Raw genomic sequence first — 18,224 nt, forward strand, 5'->3', positions numbered from 1 at the left:
TAATAGCTACCACCCTCGAATGACTATCCAAATCCATCACCACGCCAAGCGCCTCAGCCCTGCGACAAGCGAATCCGAACTCTCGACCAATCAGAACCCCCGAGCGCTATCAGATCCAGTAAATTGAGTCTCGAAAGCTAGGATGATACCCCTGTAACGCTAAACCGTTTAGGGGAACGCTTTCGAGCTGTCTAAGTTGTTTTTGGGAAGGCCTTTCGAGGTTGGATGGTTAGTACGTCAGTTTAATGACGGCTTGATGTTGAAGGAATGCGAGTGCGAAGGCATTTTAGGCATGATAACGGTTATTTGGACTGGATATATCATCAGATTGTTTGAGTATGCTGTAGTAAATAGCCTCTTTGAAGTTGAAGCTGGTGATGCGTGCATGTAGACATGACTGCACCAATAAAAGCTTCATCAATGCACACTTCGACGGTGAGCACGTTTCATGGCGCATAAGACGGCAGTGGAGTGCTTTGTCTATCAGCACATCTACCGTAGTCATGTGCAGTTCTCAGTGGATGCTATCCACAACCCCCAACTCCCATTACTCGTACATCAAACATCCCTCATTGGTCTCGGCCCCGAAAACAACGCTCCCAAGCCGATGATCAACAATTTACGGTTTCATAAACGTAGTATTAGCCAAGACCTATCTCACCATTACCTTTACCCCATATGGGGTCGTCGTAATCTGTAAACGAATTTCCATCTTTTAAGCATAATCCTTTGAAGGATCAGCCCGGTTCGAAGTTATCCCGCTTGACGCTATTAGCTCCCGAGCTTAGTGCGACATTGACAACAAGGCCTCCCCAGCAAGAAAACTCAGGACCTCAATCTCAAGTAACAAAAAGACTTATACAACTCAGTGCAATTTAGCGATAAATTTAGTATACATTTAGGATAGTCTTTGCCACTTTTATTTTGAGACCTTCTGACAAGGCATGGCCCAGGGACTAGACTTCGGCTTGTGGACTACTCTTTTATTCATAGATACCTTAGGGTATCGCTGTCTCTTCTACTGATAAACCCCTAGCCAGGATTATAAATGAACTTAGCACTTTTAGATCGAGATGTGTGTGTAAGTATATTGAAGGGTATCTATACTCATGAACTCCCACTGTATCATTACCAGATATCAACACCAACACCAACACCAACAGGTACCAAAATACCCATAACCAGATACTAACACCAATATACGTCAACACACACATAACCATAAGGGGCCTCCACTTCCAACAGGGATTATATCACCGATCCTTTGACAATATAGAAACAATAATTTTAGATCGTTGTAAGGATAAAATTTAAAGAGTTATGATAAGCTTAGAGTAGACTTGTTAAAATTGGTGGTCTGTCAAGACTCGAGGGCAAGAGCAGTATACCAAGAGGTTACTCCAGTGTCAAAGACTGAGACTGATGATTTCAGTCTGATTGGGTAAGGTCTGGTGCCTTCCGTGCATGTGATATAGAGACTGGATGCAACTATACGCTACACAATCTTTCCCCTACCACCAGGGGGGCATTGGGCTGTGGGTGGTGTTGCGTAGGGTATATGGGCCTATCGATGTGATCTGACTTTAAACTCAGTAATATTATCAATAGACCCCTCCTTAGTGGTATTATCAGTATCAATACCAGTATCTTTAATAGTATCTTTAGCATATAACTGACTTCGGAGTATCTTCCAGTAAGCTTAGATATTGTCCTTTGTCTTGCAGAGAGATCCTGAGATGAAGGCCCAGATCTCGCCGGCCTCCTTCATGCTGCGAAGGTGGCAGTCCTCTGAAAGAGACTAGGGCTGTTGGCTCGATTTTTGACTCAACATCATCTAGCGTGACTTCCGGAAGGTCTTTGAACTCTTATAGTGACTATATTGAATGTGAAAAGCTGCTGCCAAGTAGTTCATCCCCTGGCGGTGCCTGATGGCCCACCCCTGTCATTCCCTTGACACATGGGAATGAAGTCTCGCTCGAAGTCACGGGAGGCTGCAGACCGACGACCTTGGTACACAGAGAATTGCCGGAGTTCATTGCAGCGAGCATCGGATTTCTTGTGCTCTGTGATGGGGTTGAGGGGTCAAAAGAGTCTTCAGCCTCAAGGCCACAAAGGTAAAGAACACCAAATTTCTTCTGCTTGATTTCGCGCGCTTCTGCATTCTCACAGTACCGTGACGATAAGACCTCGGCACAGGACCAAGCCTCAACACGGTGGTCGAACTTTGTAGATTTGGTTGTGTCAATGATATAATAACTTGGTACTTTGGCTGTCATCGCTTCGATGTAGCGAACAGTGGCTTTGCAAGCATAACAGCAGCCGCTGGGCTTGAACCGGTCTACGTATATACTAGAGGACAGTCCTGTATGCTCAAATGCATCCCCCGGAGCTCCATGCGACTCAAGAAGTCACCAAAGCGACAAGCTAAGATTTCTTACTTGATGCTTCTAGCATACGGATCGAAGAAACGGAATTCTCTCAAGTCAGGTTATTTGGAGGATGGGATAGAGAGCACAGAGGCACAGGGTGCTCTTCGCACGCGTCTTCAGTGACGGGGAGGCCCAAGGCTGGGAGACTCTGCCAAATTGATCGAGTCGTCCTTTGGAGTGATTCCAGTACTCTTGCTCGGTCATGCCCACGTGTGTGTTTCTTGTTGGGAGTCGAGTTGCGAGCATCGAACCCAACAGATTGAGTCTTTGCATCCGTGATGACATCGCACAGCCCGAAGAACGTCGATTTTGTATATAAACCAAGGCCAATCAGGTCCCCAGTGTTGCCAAGAGGAATCATGAGTTGCTCCCAGACCACGAGTGTTGAAGGGGCAGCATTGGTCAGCTTGTTCTGTCAAAAGAGTGGCAGGGACTGTGATGCCTCCGAGAGCAAACTCAAGGCCGGGAGGGTTGGCGACGTCTTCCTTGTTGGTGCCATTACCGTTACCGTCTTCGTTGTCTCCGCCGTCCTCATCGAAGGTAAAGGCAGTCCATCTGCCGCTGACCTTGGCGGCTGAAAGCTGAAACGTGATCGAGTTCTTAGAGTCTGATCCCGAGCCGGACAATTTGTGGAACCAGTCAGTTGACAAATAGTTCAGATATGGTAGTGAATTTTGCAAGAGTCTCGCTAAAGGCTTCAAGCTGCTTCACATGCTTCCGCTTCTCCGGGTTGCCACGGAAGAGCGATGACTCCTCGTCATCAGGCTCCTCGTCATCAGGCTCCTCGTCATCAGCAGCATCGGGTTGATCCGTAGATGACCCATCCCTCCCCGATTCCTTGGCCTGGGTGCAGACATTGGCTACCTTGTTTTTCTTCGCAACGTTCAAGTTACGTACGCCCTTACGCCAGTTGTTCACAGTGAGTTGACTTGGAAATCTTATTGTTGACTTGGAAATCTTTCGCTTATATAATATATAAATATATCTGCGATGGCGGTGTTATCATCTGATAATATTTATATATATATGTAGGTATATATTGATCCTCTTTGAAAGGCTCCTATATATGTCGTGGAAGCAATACTCTGGTGGTCAAGCAACCAGTTGGGTTGATAAGTGTTGTGACAGAAGGCAACCGTGGCTTGTAACTGAAGCCAACGGATTCGATCAAAGGCTGATAGGCTTTTGGAGTATGTAAGGAGAGCGAGAAGCCAAGGTTAAAGGGATTGTAGGAAATAAGATGCTATAACTGCCTCGCAGTTGAGACTTTCTATACAGAAATAGCGACTGCCCTCAATGTCAGCAGAAAATGTATGTGTTCTGCCTTGCCACATCGACCGTAACATATCCGATTGTTTATCATGTTGAGAATACCAATGAAGGCCATTCAACATAGTTGCCAACGTTGTGGAGATGTTGCTGAAGTTTCTACCATCCAAGTGGTTAGATGGTGATAGGGATTGATATGCTTAGGAGAGTAGCTGGCATGTTTTCTTTCAAGTGACTGAGTCGGAACATGACCATGGCTCATCAAAGTGTTCGAATCTTGTGCTGTCGATAATTATTTTAGTCGTCGCTTCGACCTTCGGTCATGGGCTCCATGTGGGTGATGGAGGGTTGGGTAACCATAGCAGCAGCCACTGGACTTGCTGGGACCCGGGAGCACATAGAAGGGTAGGTAGGCCGAGGTAATTCTCGAACGCCCTCAGAGCTGCAGGGTTGGCATCAAGGGACAGAAGAGTGGTCTCCGTGTGCACCAAACCTCCTTGGTTGAGGGTCTTTAACAGAGCAATACGGTGTCCAAGAAACCCCCGTATGACTTCCGTGGCTGTGAATGTGTAGGCCCATGAGAGAGCGTATATATAGTTATAGTAGAAGTGAAAGTTGACAGAAGAAGTAAAAGAGGTTGGGAGGAAGAAGACTGCAATTTATAGTGGAAGTTGGGACCTGCTTACTCACCCTTCTTCATAAATTCTTTCCATTCACACACAGCCAAGCTTCATCACAATGTTTGAAGTGGCTCCGTTGCTAGCAATTCTTGTCAACAATACAGCCTGCTTTATGCAAAACATGAGAAGGTTTGTTTGGACGGTTTGTATTGCAAGCAGGCTGCATTGTCTTCAATGTTGCAAGTCATCAAACCTTGGTACCTTCGTGCTATCAGGGAGAATGGAATGGACAAAGCCTTTGTTACGGTTTTGGAGCAAAAGGTATTGGGAAACTTGCCTCTCCAGGAAATGGGCCCGCTTTGTTGGAAGATAACTTTTGCAATTGGAATCAAAGGCCAATTGTCTTTGCGACTATCAACAAACAATAAGCAACATGCTTACTTCCCCAACATCCGGCAACGCGGAGGCTGAAGAGGTCAAACTCGCTTACTAGCATCAGCAAACTGGGAAGCACTCGGAAATCTCCCTTCATGCCATATCATCTCTTCCATGTTTGTGACTCTTTGTTCTGCTGTTCTATAGTCCTTGCAGTGTGAATATGACCACCGTCTACTGTCGGCGATATTCCCATGAACCAAATCAGGAAGAGCATCTAATTTGAGACTATCATGAGTAGAGATCTAGACAACTTGGGATGGATTTAGAATAGAGTAGCCCTTGCGAATCATAAGTCTGCTATTCCCGACCGAAACAAGCCTCACGCGTCGGTAACTACCGACAACATCTTCTACCCATCCATCCCCTACCTTGATCCATTCTCCAAACATTAGCTGACCATCACCGCCGCCATTCTTCAGAAGTATCAATATGGCGCCACCTATATAGATCTAGGTCAGCGGTTCCTGTATGCTAAAGAAACCTCGATTTATGGTAAATTATGGCCTTTCATCGTACTGGCAATTGATAAAAATGATGATTTGTGCCCTGAACCGTAGACGAAAGTTGCTCAAGGTTTTTATATCTGCCTCTAGGATGAAAATCAAGGTAGCGGCTACTTTTGGCTTCAACGTGTCCCACACACGGAGTGTAACTACATGTACGCTGTCAATGAGCCTCATCAGCTACCATTCCCTCCTATCAGTGACATCACATGCGGCTGATCAAGAGGAAAGCGTCCAGACAAATAGCATACAAGTTAGTAAACAACAAACAGGTCAACAAAAGACAGACAAACGAACAAGCAATTAGGGAGTGAATGAAAACAGGGAGATGTTATCAATCCATCCCTTTAACTTTGCCCTGCAAGCATTGATCGACCAACGTAGCCTTGATTTCACCTTTATTTTCAAGGGACGCCTAGATTCCTGACCGGAGTTCAACGCAATCCGTACAGCGGCACGAAATAACTACACAGGTGCAGCAAATATTGCAGCTTGGCGAGAGTTTTACCAGAATCTCCAGAAGTTAGATAACGAGGCTCATGAGGCTGGCCTGGAGACACGTGTTGTTCGAGAGGCCGTCTCCAAGTTCACCCTCGAGGGCACTGCAATCCCTAACATAATTTCGGCGCTCCCAGCCTTGAAAGAACTGCTAAACCCTCTACGAGCAGTTGGTAATCATGTTGGATGTGCTTTCAAGGACAAGAAGATGATCATATCCGTGCCATGTTGCTATGGATGTAAAATATCCCTTGGATATGATGAAGGCATGACCGCCGAAGAACTCGAGAAGAATATTGTTGAAGAAAGCAAGGAGTTTAAAACTTGGAAACGCATACACAATGCGCATTCTTGTGCTGAGATAGTAGCTTCCCATTATTGCGTTATGGAAAGGCTTAATGGAGAAGAGTCCCAAGTTGCGGATACCGTCCCTCCTGGGGAGCCCTCTTCAAGACCTGCAGATACGTAGGTTTGAGCAGGTGACATTAGATGATCTGCCCTAGAATATGAAGTGGTTTTCGACTTTTTGCGTGATCCTATCTTGGCTAGGTAGAGACTCCCATACTAATGGCTTGCTGTACCTCTGAAAATACGCTTGTGCCATGTTTGACCGTGAGGCCTTTCCCTTTTTACTCCCTGGGTGTCCTGAAGCTGTCGCCAAAGTTGAGTTATTCTCTCCTTTTTGAGAAGTATGTTCTCCAAACCTTCAATCTCCTGGAAGAATCTTATGCCCTTGCTCCTGGATATCCTCTCGGAGGCCAATCCCAGCGGAGAGACCTCCCCCTGATGGTAATTGGCCATCTACTTGCTGAGTTTCGGTACTCTGACCTCTTGATCTGCGAGTAGCCTCACCTTTGAGCAGTAGACTTGCTAACCACTTTATTTAAGTCTCTATCCCCGGGGTGACTGTCCTACATCATACGCAGGACGTAAATACAATACTACAGCATCTAGCTTTACACTCGTGGTAAAAACCCTCAACAGCCGAATCCAGACATTTTCCAACATCCTCCAGCCATGAATTCTTTGTCCACCAACCCCTTCCACCTCAGATATCAATCTCATCCGGCTCACATACAGGCATAAGCGCAGGTCCATCCAGTCCATGAACCCACATCTTTGCATTGACGATCTGGGGCTCGTTAGACAGGAGAACCTCAAAATCAAACTGGCGCTTATAGGATCCTAGCTCCAGGATGCTATTGGCAATCTTGGCAATAGAGAAAGAAGAATCACTCTTCGGGTGGGGATGCCCAGGCTTGTAGTGCTTGAGGATATATAATCCTCGCTTGTGGGCTGTCTTTTTGTTCGCCTTCGGCTTTCGGCTTTCGATAAGGTCATCCTCAATCCTCTCTAGTTGAGGTACCACGTCGGGATGGCGGAGCGCATAGACTTTACCAAGCTCGCCTTTGGGGTTGAGTCGCACCACCACTGCAAAGCCGGTCGGGTTCCATCGTCCCCGTTTGTCGTCATTGGGATTTCTGTGAAGAGCTTTCTTCCAGTCCCCAGTAAAGGTCCAGAGCAATCCTAACTGAGCGAAGACGAAATCCTGAGGACAAGAGTCGAATGTATTTGCGTGCATATCTCCCGTTGCAGAGGGGATTGTGGCCATGAGGTGGCCTCCTTTTCTATGGATAGCGTTGAAAGACGAGGGGCTATTGCTGAAGTCCAAGCGTACGCCTGACAGTGTTTGGAGATCGACAATGGACGCAGCAGAGTCAGGCGTGTTATCTCAGGTGATGTCACAGCTCTCTGCACAGACAGGAGACTGAGGCTGACTGGCAGTGGAGCTCGGAAACGAGTGTGAAAGTTCCGTGCTCACAGACGAGTTTGAATCACTGTCGGTGTCGGATAAGTGAACAAAAGATCCAGGAGACAAAGGAGGGGACTGCGGAAGAGGAATGTTCAAGGCGAGTATCATGTTTCCCAAGACATCGGAATCAGAGTCAGGGTACTTTGGCTCAAGGGAGTCGGTCATGGGCGTGAAAGTATAACTGCCGAATACATGTCCAAAGTTTGTCTCGCCAATGGCAACAAAAGGCTTCGGATAGATAGAGATATTGAGAGAAAGCCTATCGACTTTGTCCATATCTAGAAAGTCGGCTTGAGAGATCATCTCAATATAGTCTTCAGTGTTCATAATATACTTGTTTCTGACGAAAATACGTCCGTTCCAGGTATTTTCTGCGGTCGTCAGGGTCTGGCCATGCGTGTTTGATGAGCTTGCTATGGGCATCCCATCCAGCGTCCCGGCTTTGGGTCTCGAGAATCTTTTCGCTATTCCTTTCCTCCCAGGCATGAAATCCCCATTCTTGAGGGGACCAGCTAGCCATGATCTCCTCGTCGCTTTCGGGGATCGGCATCGTGGCTGGTTGCTGAGATATGACGGACTCTGTTTAGTGAGGACTGGGAACTCGGCCTATCTGAGAGATGAGGTCTATTGTAGACAACGCCACAGTTCTTATGCCCCAATAGAAGGCAGTGCGGCTCCGTGAGAAAGTGAGGTTGGCAAAATATGGTTCAGATTACTCAGAGTCGTCTGATGTATAAGGGCAATTCACTCTTATGCAGCAAAAGAACAACGTCAAGACCATGCAAGGGGAAGAAAGAAAGTAAAATGCAAGAACTAAGTGCCGTGATGTAAGAGATGGTTGTGTGAGGCAGAGAAGAGAGGAGAGTTGCGATGTTGAGGCAAGGTTAAGAATAACATAGCAGTGGAGTGGGGAGCCACTGAGAGTACAAGCCCGAGCTTTGTGTAACGCGCAAAGCCTCACTATACCAGTGGCTCATCGCCGTCTGCTTGGCACCGGCAGATGTTGCACTAGACTGGGAAGGCAACTCTCAGAATGAGGGGAGCTGGTACCGAGGACAGGAGTAGCAAGCAGATGATGGGGAATTCCAAACTATAGTTGTTTCCCATCTAGAAAGCCACCCAACTCTTCTGTTCTAACTCATTTTCTTTTAAACTGTCACAATTTTGCATTTGTTCAACGCCCGCAGCAGAGCAGTGTACACGCACGATCTGTGGGCCTACAGAGATCTGACGGACACCTGCGCACGCGCTTCGGTACCGAGGAATATGCCACTATCATCGTCTTCATCAATGGTTCCTCGCCACTGATATTATCCAAAGACCGAATAATAATCCACTCCTATGAGCCTGTATTGAGTTCTTTGAATCCGATTCCTTCTCCATATTTGAACCTCCCTACGGTTGCGGCAGCTTTCCTGTTGCACCATCAGAATACGCACCTAGCGAGGTCTCCAGACTATCAAGGACATGGATCATCAAAATTCGCAATAACTCTGGAAACACCATGTTGCCTATTATTCACAGGGAGTTGCAAAGCCAACATACCGTTACTCCTGTTGCGAAGTTGATTGATGTAACAAGAAAACAGACCTCAAGCCTTCGAGATCTTGGCCATTGAGGATAACAATGTCTATGTGCTTCTGTGGACGTAAACTTCATTTGCGATACTAATCAAACCTCGCTATCTCGACACCACTTTGACCCTACCATTACCAGATACCAACACCAACATGTATCAACACACAGCTTTTGGCGTGACAGGTCAAGTTTTCTCACATCTTTTGCTTCACAGCGGTAACACAAGCGTTGCCCGCCTCCTCTATTTCGGGTGACACAAAGACACCGAATGGTATTGAGGAGCCCGAAGAAGTCAAACGACTCGGGAGCTTTGGCAAAATGGGAGGCAATTCCGGGGCCAAATATCCCCGCTGCACTCATCATCCGCTTTTTATCATCTTTTGCCAAGTTTACTAACTTTCCCATTTTGCCCGTCAGCTGCCTTTCATCGGATACGTTTACCATCAACTGTCGCCCGATGCAAGTGGTGTTCCACATTCATTCACACCATGTCCCGCTAATCACACGCACAAATACAACAATCACAGTTGTCTCGGCCAACCAAACATTCAATACCATTGTCAGGCTGACAATCAACACCGACCGAGTCAAGTCATTGTGTAACAGGCATCAGCCAAGTTTGTGTGGCAGGTTCATGTGTGGCGCACGCCACGCAGACAATGTGCATTATTGTGAAGCTCTGGTTGCTCGTCTCATACCGAGTTTAACGGCTCACTGGACGATTAATATACAATCAACCCACCAATTGTCCTCCCAGAGGCGCAATTATCGTGCATGGAACTCGTCTGGATCGACATGGCACTTTCAGCACCTGGGTTGGACCTGTTAACGTGCTTGGCGTTCCGCAGCATACGGACTCTAGCAGCTTCCTTACGTCTTTTCACCCAGACATATCAAGAAGCACCCGTGCCTCACAATGATGGCCAGCTGGACGTAATGACTGGTGAATCACTTTCAGCTCAAGACTCTTCTGACTCTGTGAAGATATAATCACGAACAACTCGACACCTTGCATACACTGCCTCTGCTTTGGACCTGATTCATCGCCAAGAGTTGTATTTGATCATGCCCAGATCTCTGTCCCTCGACAGCATAAATAAACCCCTCCATCGTCTCTCGAACTTGTTCCTGTCAACCAGCCGTCCATCATTCTCCTCAGTTCGTTTTTCAGACTCGTCCTTATGTCCAACTCAAGCCGGGTTCACTGTAGGACTATTGAGGACGTCCCGCTGCCATATCCCGCTTCCAAACTGATAATCACCCAACATCTTGAAGCATCACGAGAATCACCTTTCTGGGCGTGGATCATTGTTGGGGCATTCTACGACAGGCAAGATAACGTCCTCTGGAGCGCTGAGATCTTTGCTGGCCGACTTGACATCGATTCGGACTCTGAAGACGAGTCTAGTGATACTGAGTCTGTGGCAGAGAGTTACACCGAGGAGGCAGCTTCTCCAGGTAAACACTGATCCCTTGAAGATTTGCTACAGACATTCAAGAGCGGAATGATCTATATAAGGCCCTGTGGCTTCCATAATTCTGACTCTCCTCAGATATCTTCTCTTCCTTCCAAGAACAATCTTTTCATCACAACCAAGCTTTGAACTATCAAGCACCTCCAGCCTACCAAGTCTTTCCATATTGGAATCAATCTCCTCCATACGCTATTCCACCGACTTGGGATCCAACTACCCAAGGTCAAGTCCCTGGCTTCTGGCAAGCATCCTTCGATCCGAACGTTCGTCGCTGGGTTCATACCTGGCAACCTCTCTGACTCCCCTCCCCTCCCCAACCACTATCAACCACCATGTCTGGTTGGAACCCCATCAATGGTCGTGACGCTACAGGCTCACGACCAAACTACTCACCCATTGGTGCACCGATCCCATCGCAGGGTCAGCCGTACGTTCCTTATCTTGGTGGTCCCGGGTATAACTTTGGTCTAGCTCCCCCCGCGTATGGCTATATGTATCCCGGCACAGCTGCATATGGCCAGCCCGTTTACGGATTCCCTCCCCAGGGACCGATCGCTGGGTTTCAGACCCAGCAGACGTATGCGCACCAGCCCAACGGGACTGGTAACATTCTTCCTCGCCAGGCGCAGCCCATTCCTCAGATCGATCCGAAGATGCCTGCTGCGCAGATGACCAACTCTTCTGGTGGTGTTGGTTGTGAGCCCGGGTACAACTACTTCTTCCCGGCGAATCACACCAAGGTTCATGTATTCAAGAGCGATACTCCCCCGTGGCAGCTGCAGGCGAACGCCCAGATTCCCTTTATCGCCTCGCACGTTCCGACATCGACTAAACTAGGCGATCTTCTGAAGGGATTTGGGTGCACCAATCCCTCGGCGAAGAAGAACATCTGCTTCGAGCTCTACAGTGGAGGAAATGGCAAGTGGTACAAGGGATACTCATTCACTGGTGATGACAAGGATGAGATCGGAAAGACCATGGATGAGGTTGGTTGGGACTCTTCCAGGACTGGAAACAAGGGGGAGAAGCCTGTTGTCTGTCTCTGGTTCTGCAAGAGCTGATCTGGCCTGATACTAGAAAAGAAGATTTGGGACAGGGTAGTGCTGGTTATTGTTTCTGTTACTGTTGTTCTCTGCTGCTGGAACGTTAGGTACTCATCTTTGAGCATTGGAGTTTATGGTTCATGTCGCTGGCTTAGTTACTAGCTACGCAGATCAATTGAGACGTCTGAATTTCTCCCATGATGCGCGCCATGAATCTTGAATAGTGATGTTATAGGTTCAGCTTAGTCTTGGTTACGCCAAGATGTTGATCGGATGTCGTGACGCTAGGACCCCTGTACTAACGTTAACGTTAGAGGGTTTGGTTGCATGATCTGCATGAGGTACCAAGTCTATTTCAACGCCGTGTGCGATGTCACACAAAAAGAACTGTCTGATAAGAATGTAATGGCATCACAAAATGGGCGGCCAGCGTCGGCCAAAAAGAAAGACGAGTTAACGTTGCCTGGCACCATCATTCGGCATAGCCTCACGTTTTCAGGTACCACAACACCAACGCTCCCTCGTCGTAATATTGCATTACGGCTTCCTCCCGTAAATAGAGTAACTAAACTTCGGTTAGTCCTGAAATGTAAAAACATGCCCAGAGGGTTCAACTCACATCGGCCAGTAGGCATGGATCTTCCTGTCCCCCATAGTCTTCCTCACATCCATCAGAAACACCGTAGTATCCTCCACACTCCACCCATGACCCCTCGTCAGCGCCGCCATGGTGATAGCCTCAAGCCCACTCGAAAAGTTCTCATAGCACCAAGTCCCCAGCTCCTTGTACTTCTTATCCTTCGGCCACGAATTGCTCGGCCACCTGAATCTCTCGATCTTGACATCCACAAACCCAATCTCCGTCATGACGTCTACTAGCGCTGGGATATCTACATACGGACGGCCGAACCGCTCTGATGCCTCTTGGAGAAGCTTGAGACACTTGAGGAGTGCGTTATCAGGCTTCACGGTGTCGTCATCGGATTTGATGGTGAGATCTGCTTCTTGGAGCTCGAGATAGCCGTTGGGGCTCAAGTTCCTGAGATTTGGTTAGATGGGATGTTGTTGGGGTGAGAAAGGGAGTGTACTGGAAGCATTGGGTGAGGTATTTCTTCCAGTCGCTTATGCAAGATGTCATGAAACGGCTGTGGATGTAGTCAAATGGCTTTGAGTAGGTCCACTCGTCTTCAATATCGTCAATCTCAAAGGTCACGTTAGGTGGGATGCTAGACAACAGCTGTTAGTACGCCTATATATGAGCACTGGCACGGATACAAACTCACAAGCTTGGTTGAATCGGTGAGAGGTCGACGCCGATGACCTAGATCGTCAGTTTCTCCAAATCGATGGAAAGGTAGGTCCGAACTGAACGTACCTCTGCTTCCGGATGTTCATCTGCAAAGTCCATGGCCCAAATTCCGGTCCCAGTTCCCAGGTCCAAGACATGATTCACTTTTGTGTCTGGGAAACAAGGCGGTGCGAGACCAAGCTTATCGCCAAAGGTGAGAAGGAACAGATTATGTTGAAGATCTGACATACGTATTAGCCAAGCAATAGATATTCGGAGATCCAGGTCATACCTAATCTTTCATTCTCCCTCTCATCATTCGGCAAGACATACTCTAGAGGCGGAGTTAGAAGTCTCTGGGGATGTTGGAGACAGCTCAACTTACTGCCGTCTTTATAGGCATGATAAGTTCTGCCGTTTTCACAGCGGTAATTGAAGATTGATTCAGAAACACTCGCTGTAGTAGATGCAGAGTCCTAAAGCCACGCATGTTAGCAACTGAGACATACCGTGGATAGAATGGCTAACATACCTCACCCAGCGTGGACTCATTGTCCTCCTATACCAGCATGGTCAGATATACCCCTAAAGCTCAATGTACTGACTGACCTGCTCATCCGGCACCACAACAGGTTGTTCGTTCGTCTCAGCCATTTTGATCTTGGCATGAATGAATTGCTTCTGTTGAGGTATTAAAGTATCTCAGACATGGACTGATTCTTATTGAGAACATGCATGCTTGGCGGTGACTGTGATTGGTGAGTGCTATATGCAAATGCATGTTGGTTGAACTTAAACCGTTGTAATGAACACAACCAACACAACAGCATATTCCCCGCCTCTGCATCAGAAAATATCACGTGTTGTTGGGACAGAGACAATTCTTAAAAAAGGGACACATCTTTGTGATTCTCTGTGCTCCGAGTGTATAGTAAATAGTCGAAGATTTCGGAGATAGTTGGTGCTTGTTGGTGTTTATGATGATGGAAAATGAGGCACTGCTGGGTGAACAGCGATTTATCGATCCTTAGTTATAACGTCTTGGGTATATTTCTTCGTAATTTCGGGACAACTAATCATCAGTTGAGATCAACTTTCATGAGCTTTTCCCTTATTTCGACTCCTGATCCAGAGTCCTCAAACACTAGTCATCCTCTCTATCCCTTCACACTCTCGTCACTCTTCTTCCTCCCCTTCCAATGCGTCCTAGCAATCTTCAACAACCCCCAGGCCAGTAACCTGTACACCACTACACAAGCCGCCAAACATGCCACATTGACAACAGGATCAACATCAAAATTATACAACTCTAGCACCTGCTGCCCTGTCTCAATCGGACACTTTCCATTCTGCAATCTCTGCTCATCATTACACGTAAACTTAATATCCCTCAACGAGTACGGTGCTACAGCTCGTGTGCCGTACCGAATGGGGGAGAGGTAGTTGAACGCTTTGAAGAGCTCTGGCATGTCGATGGAGAGAATACCAGCCATTGTGTTAGCCAGCGCGAGGAACACCCCCATGATGTTGACGGCGAACCCAGTATGGCCGAAGAGTGTGTTGAACATGATACCGAGCGATTCACCGCATGACACGATTCCAAAACAGGCAAACACCGAAACAAAGTACAGCGTCGCAGTCCGCGGGAGGTCAACAGCAATAACCCCCAGCACACCAAAGATCATACAACTGATAATCTCAAACGGCACCTCCAGAATCGTATACGCCGCCAGAAACGCATGCACGCTATAAACCCCATCATCATCCTCCCTGTAAAACACATCGCGCTCATTCGGATAGATCGCCGTGTTCTGCAACATGCCGACAAAGTAAAAGGCACCAATCTCCTGCACGAAGCCCATTCTGTTCTGAACGGAGTAGTAGTCGTTGTCGAAGGGGGCGAAGAACAGGGCGAGGACAAGCGCGAGGCCGATGACTTGCATGAGGCGGGCGACGATGAGCTCGGGTTGGCGGTAGGTGTTTATGGTGGCGCGGTGGAGGAGGAGGGGGAGGGATGTTGTTATCGGGGCGCGTTTGCGGATGAGGGCGCCGAGTTCAGCGGGGGTTGAGAGGTTGGCTTTGTTGAAGGAGCGGCGATGTGTTGTGTTCTGAGTGTTGTGTTGTTCAGGGGTATCTTTGGTGACTTCATCTCGAGGACCAACTACCTTCTCGTTTGGAGAGGAATTCTCTTCTTTCCAATGGTCGATCAGCTTCTGCACTCTCTTTCGAGACTCCAATTCTCTGCCTTCCTGTTGAAGATCGATAGTGATCATGTCGAGTGCAAAGTCAGCTGGGTTGGTGTGTGTCGGACACTCATATCCATGGCGAGCTAGATATCCAAGCATATCATTTCCAGGACCAGAATAAACCTGCGAACCACCTCTTGCCAAAAGTAGTACGTTTCCGAACTCCCTGAAAAGATCGGAGCGAGCTTGATGGATGGTGAGAATGAGAGTTCGACCTTCGTTGGCGAGACCTTGGAGAACTTCCATGATAGAATTCGCGGTGAAAGCATCCAATCCAGAAGTCGGTTCGTCCAGAAGAAGAATACGAGGATCAGTGAGGACTTGTACTGCGATAGAAACACGGCGTTTCTCTCCTCCAGAAATACCCTTTACGAGTTCGCCGCCAATGAGGTTATCAGCACAATCCTTCAAGCCCATCTTCAACAACACGTCTTCTGCCCGACGATTCTTCTCCTCCTTGCTCATAAATGATGGCAGTCGAAGACCAGCTGCGAAGCGGAGTGTCTCACGAACTGTAAGCGACGGCAGCAGCGCATCGTCGTCTTGACAGACATAAGAGCAAACAGATCGGATAACTGAATCTGAGGGAACAGCGCCGTTGAAGGTGAGTTTCCCAGCTGGTCGATATTTCGTTCCCACTGAGTTTCGTAGTCTTAGAGCCATCGAGTTGAGAAGCGACGTCTTTCCACTGCCTGAAGGACCCATGATCACATTCAGAACTCCGGCGTTGAACGTCGCATTCACAGGGTTAAGAATCGTCTTTGTCGGTAGTTTCTTTCCCAGTTGTGTTCTCTTATCCAAAGCGAGTGAGAATTGGTTGAGTTCCAAATCAATAGCTCGAACGTCGGCGACAGATCGTGCAGTCATTTTCTCCTTTCCAGCAGAAAGATCGGTATCTGAGACACGAGCGCGAGCAATCGTCATTTCGACTTTGAGAATATGAAGTCCGATGACTGATAGTACCACGAAGAATACGACAAAGGCGAGGCATACGAGGATAGGTTTGGCAGTCCAGTCTTTAGGGAAGCCGAGAGACGCCATCACGTATGAGCCCGTGTACTGTTTACATCGTGGGTCGGATTCGTCGCCGAAGGGACAATCGTAGAAACTCCCCTCGAACTCGTTTCCGCAGTATGCGCTGAACACGTAGAACTACACATGTCATTATTAGATCTGTGAGTGAGCGAGGAAACATACCGTGTAAGTAAGCCATTTGAGCCACCGAACATAGACAGGAAGACTGTTCACATTGATGAACATTCCACAAGCCATACTCTGCAGTGTGAAAACAAGATTTGCGATCACACTCGCTCCAGCAAAGTGTCTAACCGTCGCAACACACGTCATGGCACACGTAACAGCAATGTACTGATTCAACAACGTGATCGCGAAGAACGTAAAGAACTTTTCGACATCGCGATCAAACCCAGCCATGAAATAAAAGATGACCGAGAAGAGAAACGGCGCAGCGACATCTTCTGTTACCATACGTGCGATTCGTCGTGAGAGCACGAAGGGGAGGGCATCGACACATCCTTCAGAGTTCTCGCGGTCGAAGGTGGGAATGTCGAATGTCATGCGGTAGACTTCGAAGATGAGGATGAGGTAGCCTTGTAGACCGGCTGCAGTGTATAGTCCACCCTGTCGAGAGCGAATGCCGGCTTGATCACGGCCGAGATCAAAGAATAGGTATCCGCACACAAGACCCATGAAGATAGCTTCGGTGAGAGTAGCTGCCATACCGAGGGGATCACGGTATGTAACTTTGAGGGTTCGATCTGTAAGAACTGTGAGTTGTCGCACAAAACCTGCATGCTCCTCCGCCTTCTTATCCTTCTTCTTCCCATCGCCAACATCAACAGTATCAAGCGGACGATGTCTCTTCTGCGTTTCTTCATTCCAAGCACCCTTCAACCTCTCCACCTTCGCAGACGTCTCTTGCTCCAACTCAGGAGTGCGATTATCAACAGCCGCGATATCAATGATGAACTCGGCAGGATTGACAAAAGGCGGAAGTTGGAAACCTAGATCTGCGAACCAAGGAACAGCGTCTTTGATAGCACCCGAGAACACAGGGCTACCTTTCGTGAGAACAATAAGATTGTCGAAAAGATCCCAGATTTCAGATCGCGGCTGATGAATCGTCGTTATGATCGTGCGCCCCTTCTGCGCAAGTGTCTTGAGTGTTCGTACAAGTTGGTATGCACTTGTCGCATCAAGACCGGTCGTAGGCTCGTCGAGGAAGAGGACTGATGGGTTGGCGAGTAGTTGAACACCAATACTTGTTCGTCGCTTCTCACCGCCTGAACATCCGTGATGCTGTGAGTTACCAATCCGTGTATCAGCGCATTCTTTCAGCCCAAGTTCGAGAATGACCTCTTCAACAACTCTGTGGCGTTCTTCAGCGGTTGTCGATGGCGGTAGGCGTAGATCAGCTGAGTATCGCAACGTTTCCCTGACAGTGAGTGTCGGTAGCAGAATATCCTGCTGCATAACATACGCAGCTCGAACATTATGAACGCCAACTTTTCCATTGAAAGTCACAACTCCCTCTTGACTTAATCTCGAGCTCAGTACCCTTTCAGCGACTGTGTTGAGCAGTGTCGTCTTTCCCGAGCCACTACCTCCAATGATAGCTGTTAAGGTTCCTGGCTGAAGATCGGCGTTTACGGCGTTGAGTAACGGCTTCATTTTTGGGGCGGTGCTGAACTTTGAGGAGAATAAATCTCCATATGTCGAGGGCGCAAGCCATGACGGTGCAGTGTCAACGGACACAGCCAAGTTGTGAAGCTGAACATGAACAGCTTGAACATCGTCAAGAGAAAGATGGCCTCCGGAAAGATGGTGAATGCCAGGATCTATCGAAAGATCCGGGGAACTGGTTCTGTCCATCTTCTCAACGTCGGGGCCATGATGCGACATGACTGCGTTTCTTTGTCGTAAGCACGATCGATGACGGAATATTATCTATTTGTCCAGGCCCGGGACATTATGGCATAAAGAGCAGTTGTATCCGTAAGCTCG

The 18,224-nt window shown here is 48.0% G+C and overlaps 5 protein-coding genes; 2 read left to right on the plus strand and 3 right to left on the minus strand.

Moving 5' to 3' along the window:
• Positions 1-6,805: 6,805 nt before the first annotated feature.
• On the minus strand, positions 6,806-8,120 carry FFUJ_08265 (uncharacterized protein; the record flags this gene model as incomplete). XM_023581054.1 is given in 3 exon segments in its annotated part: positions 6,806-7,488; positions 7,537-7,910; positions 7,924-8,120. The coding sequence occupies 3 exon segments, from the start codon at positions 8,118-8,120 to the stop codon at positions 6,806-6,808; spliced, it is 1,254 nt and encodes a 417-aa protein (XP_023433989.1).
• A 2,209-nt stretch (positions 8,121-10,329) lies between these two features.
• FFUJ_08264 (uncharacterized protein) lies at positions 10,330-10,617 on the plus strand (the record flags this gene model as incomplete). The annotated part of the gene is made up of 1 exon (XM_023581055.1): positions 10,330-10,617. One exon carries the CDS (start codon positions 10,330-10,332, stop codon positions 10,615-10,617), a length of 288 nt encoding a protein of 95 aa, XP_023433722.1.
• Positions 10,618-10,955: 338 nt separating this feature from the next.
• Positions 10,956-11,684, plus strand: FFUJ_08263 (uncharacterized protein; the record flags this gene model as incomplete). Its single annotated transcript, XM_023581056.1, has 1 exon — positions 10,956-11,684. The coding sequence occupies one exon, from the start codon at positions 10,956-10,958 to the stop codon at positions 11,682-11,684; it is 729 nt and encodes a 242-aa protein (XP_023433723.1).
• Positions 11,685-12,281: 597 nt separating this feature from the next.
• FFUJ_08262 (related to methyltransferase) lies at positions 12,282-13,608 on the minus strand (the record flags this gene model as incomplete). XM_023581057.1 has 8 exons in its annotated part: positions 12,282-12,705; positions 12,755-12,892; positions 12,950-12,987; positions 13,042-13,196; positions 13,247-13,288; positions 13,340-13,430; positions 13,487-13,513; positions 13,564-13,608. The coding sequence occupies 8 exons, from the start codon at positions 13,606-13,608 to the stop codon at positions 12,282-12,284; spliced, it is 960 nt and encodes a 319-aa protein (XP_023433724.1).
• Positions 13,609-14,111: 503 nt separating this feature from the next.
• FFUJ_08261 (related to A.gambiae ATP-binding-cassette protein) lies at positions 14,112-18,122 on the minus strand (the record flags this gene model as incomplete). XM_023581058.1 has 2 exons in its annotated part: positions 14,112-16,352; positions 16,398-18,122. The coding sequence occupies 2 exons, from the start codon at positions 18,120-18,122 to the stop codon at positions 14,112-14,114; spliced, it is 3,966 nt and encodes a 1,321-aa protein (XP_023433725.1).
• Between the last annotated feature and the right edge of the window lie 102 nt (positions 18,123-18,224).

The sequence above is a fragment of the Fusarium fujikuroi genome, chromosome FFUJ_chr07 (assembly GCF_900079805.1).
Source record: "Fusarium fujikuroi IMI 58289 draft genome, chromosome FFUJ_chr07".
NCBI lineage: Eukaryota > Fungi > Ascomycota > Sordariomycetes > Hypocreales > Nectriaceae > Fusarium > Fusarium fujikuroi.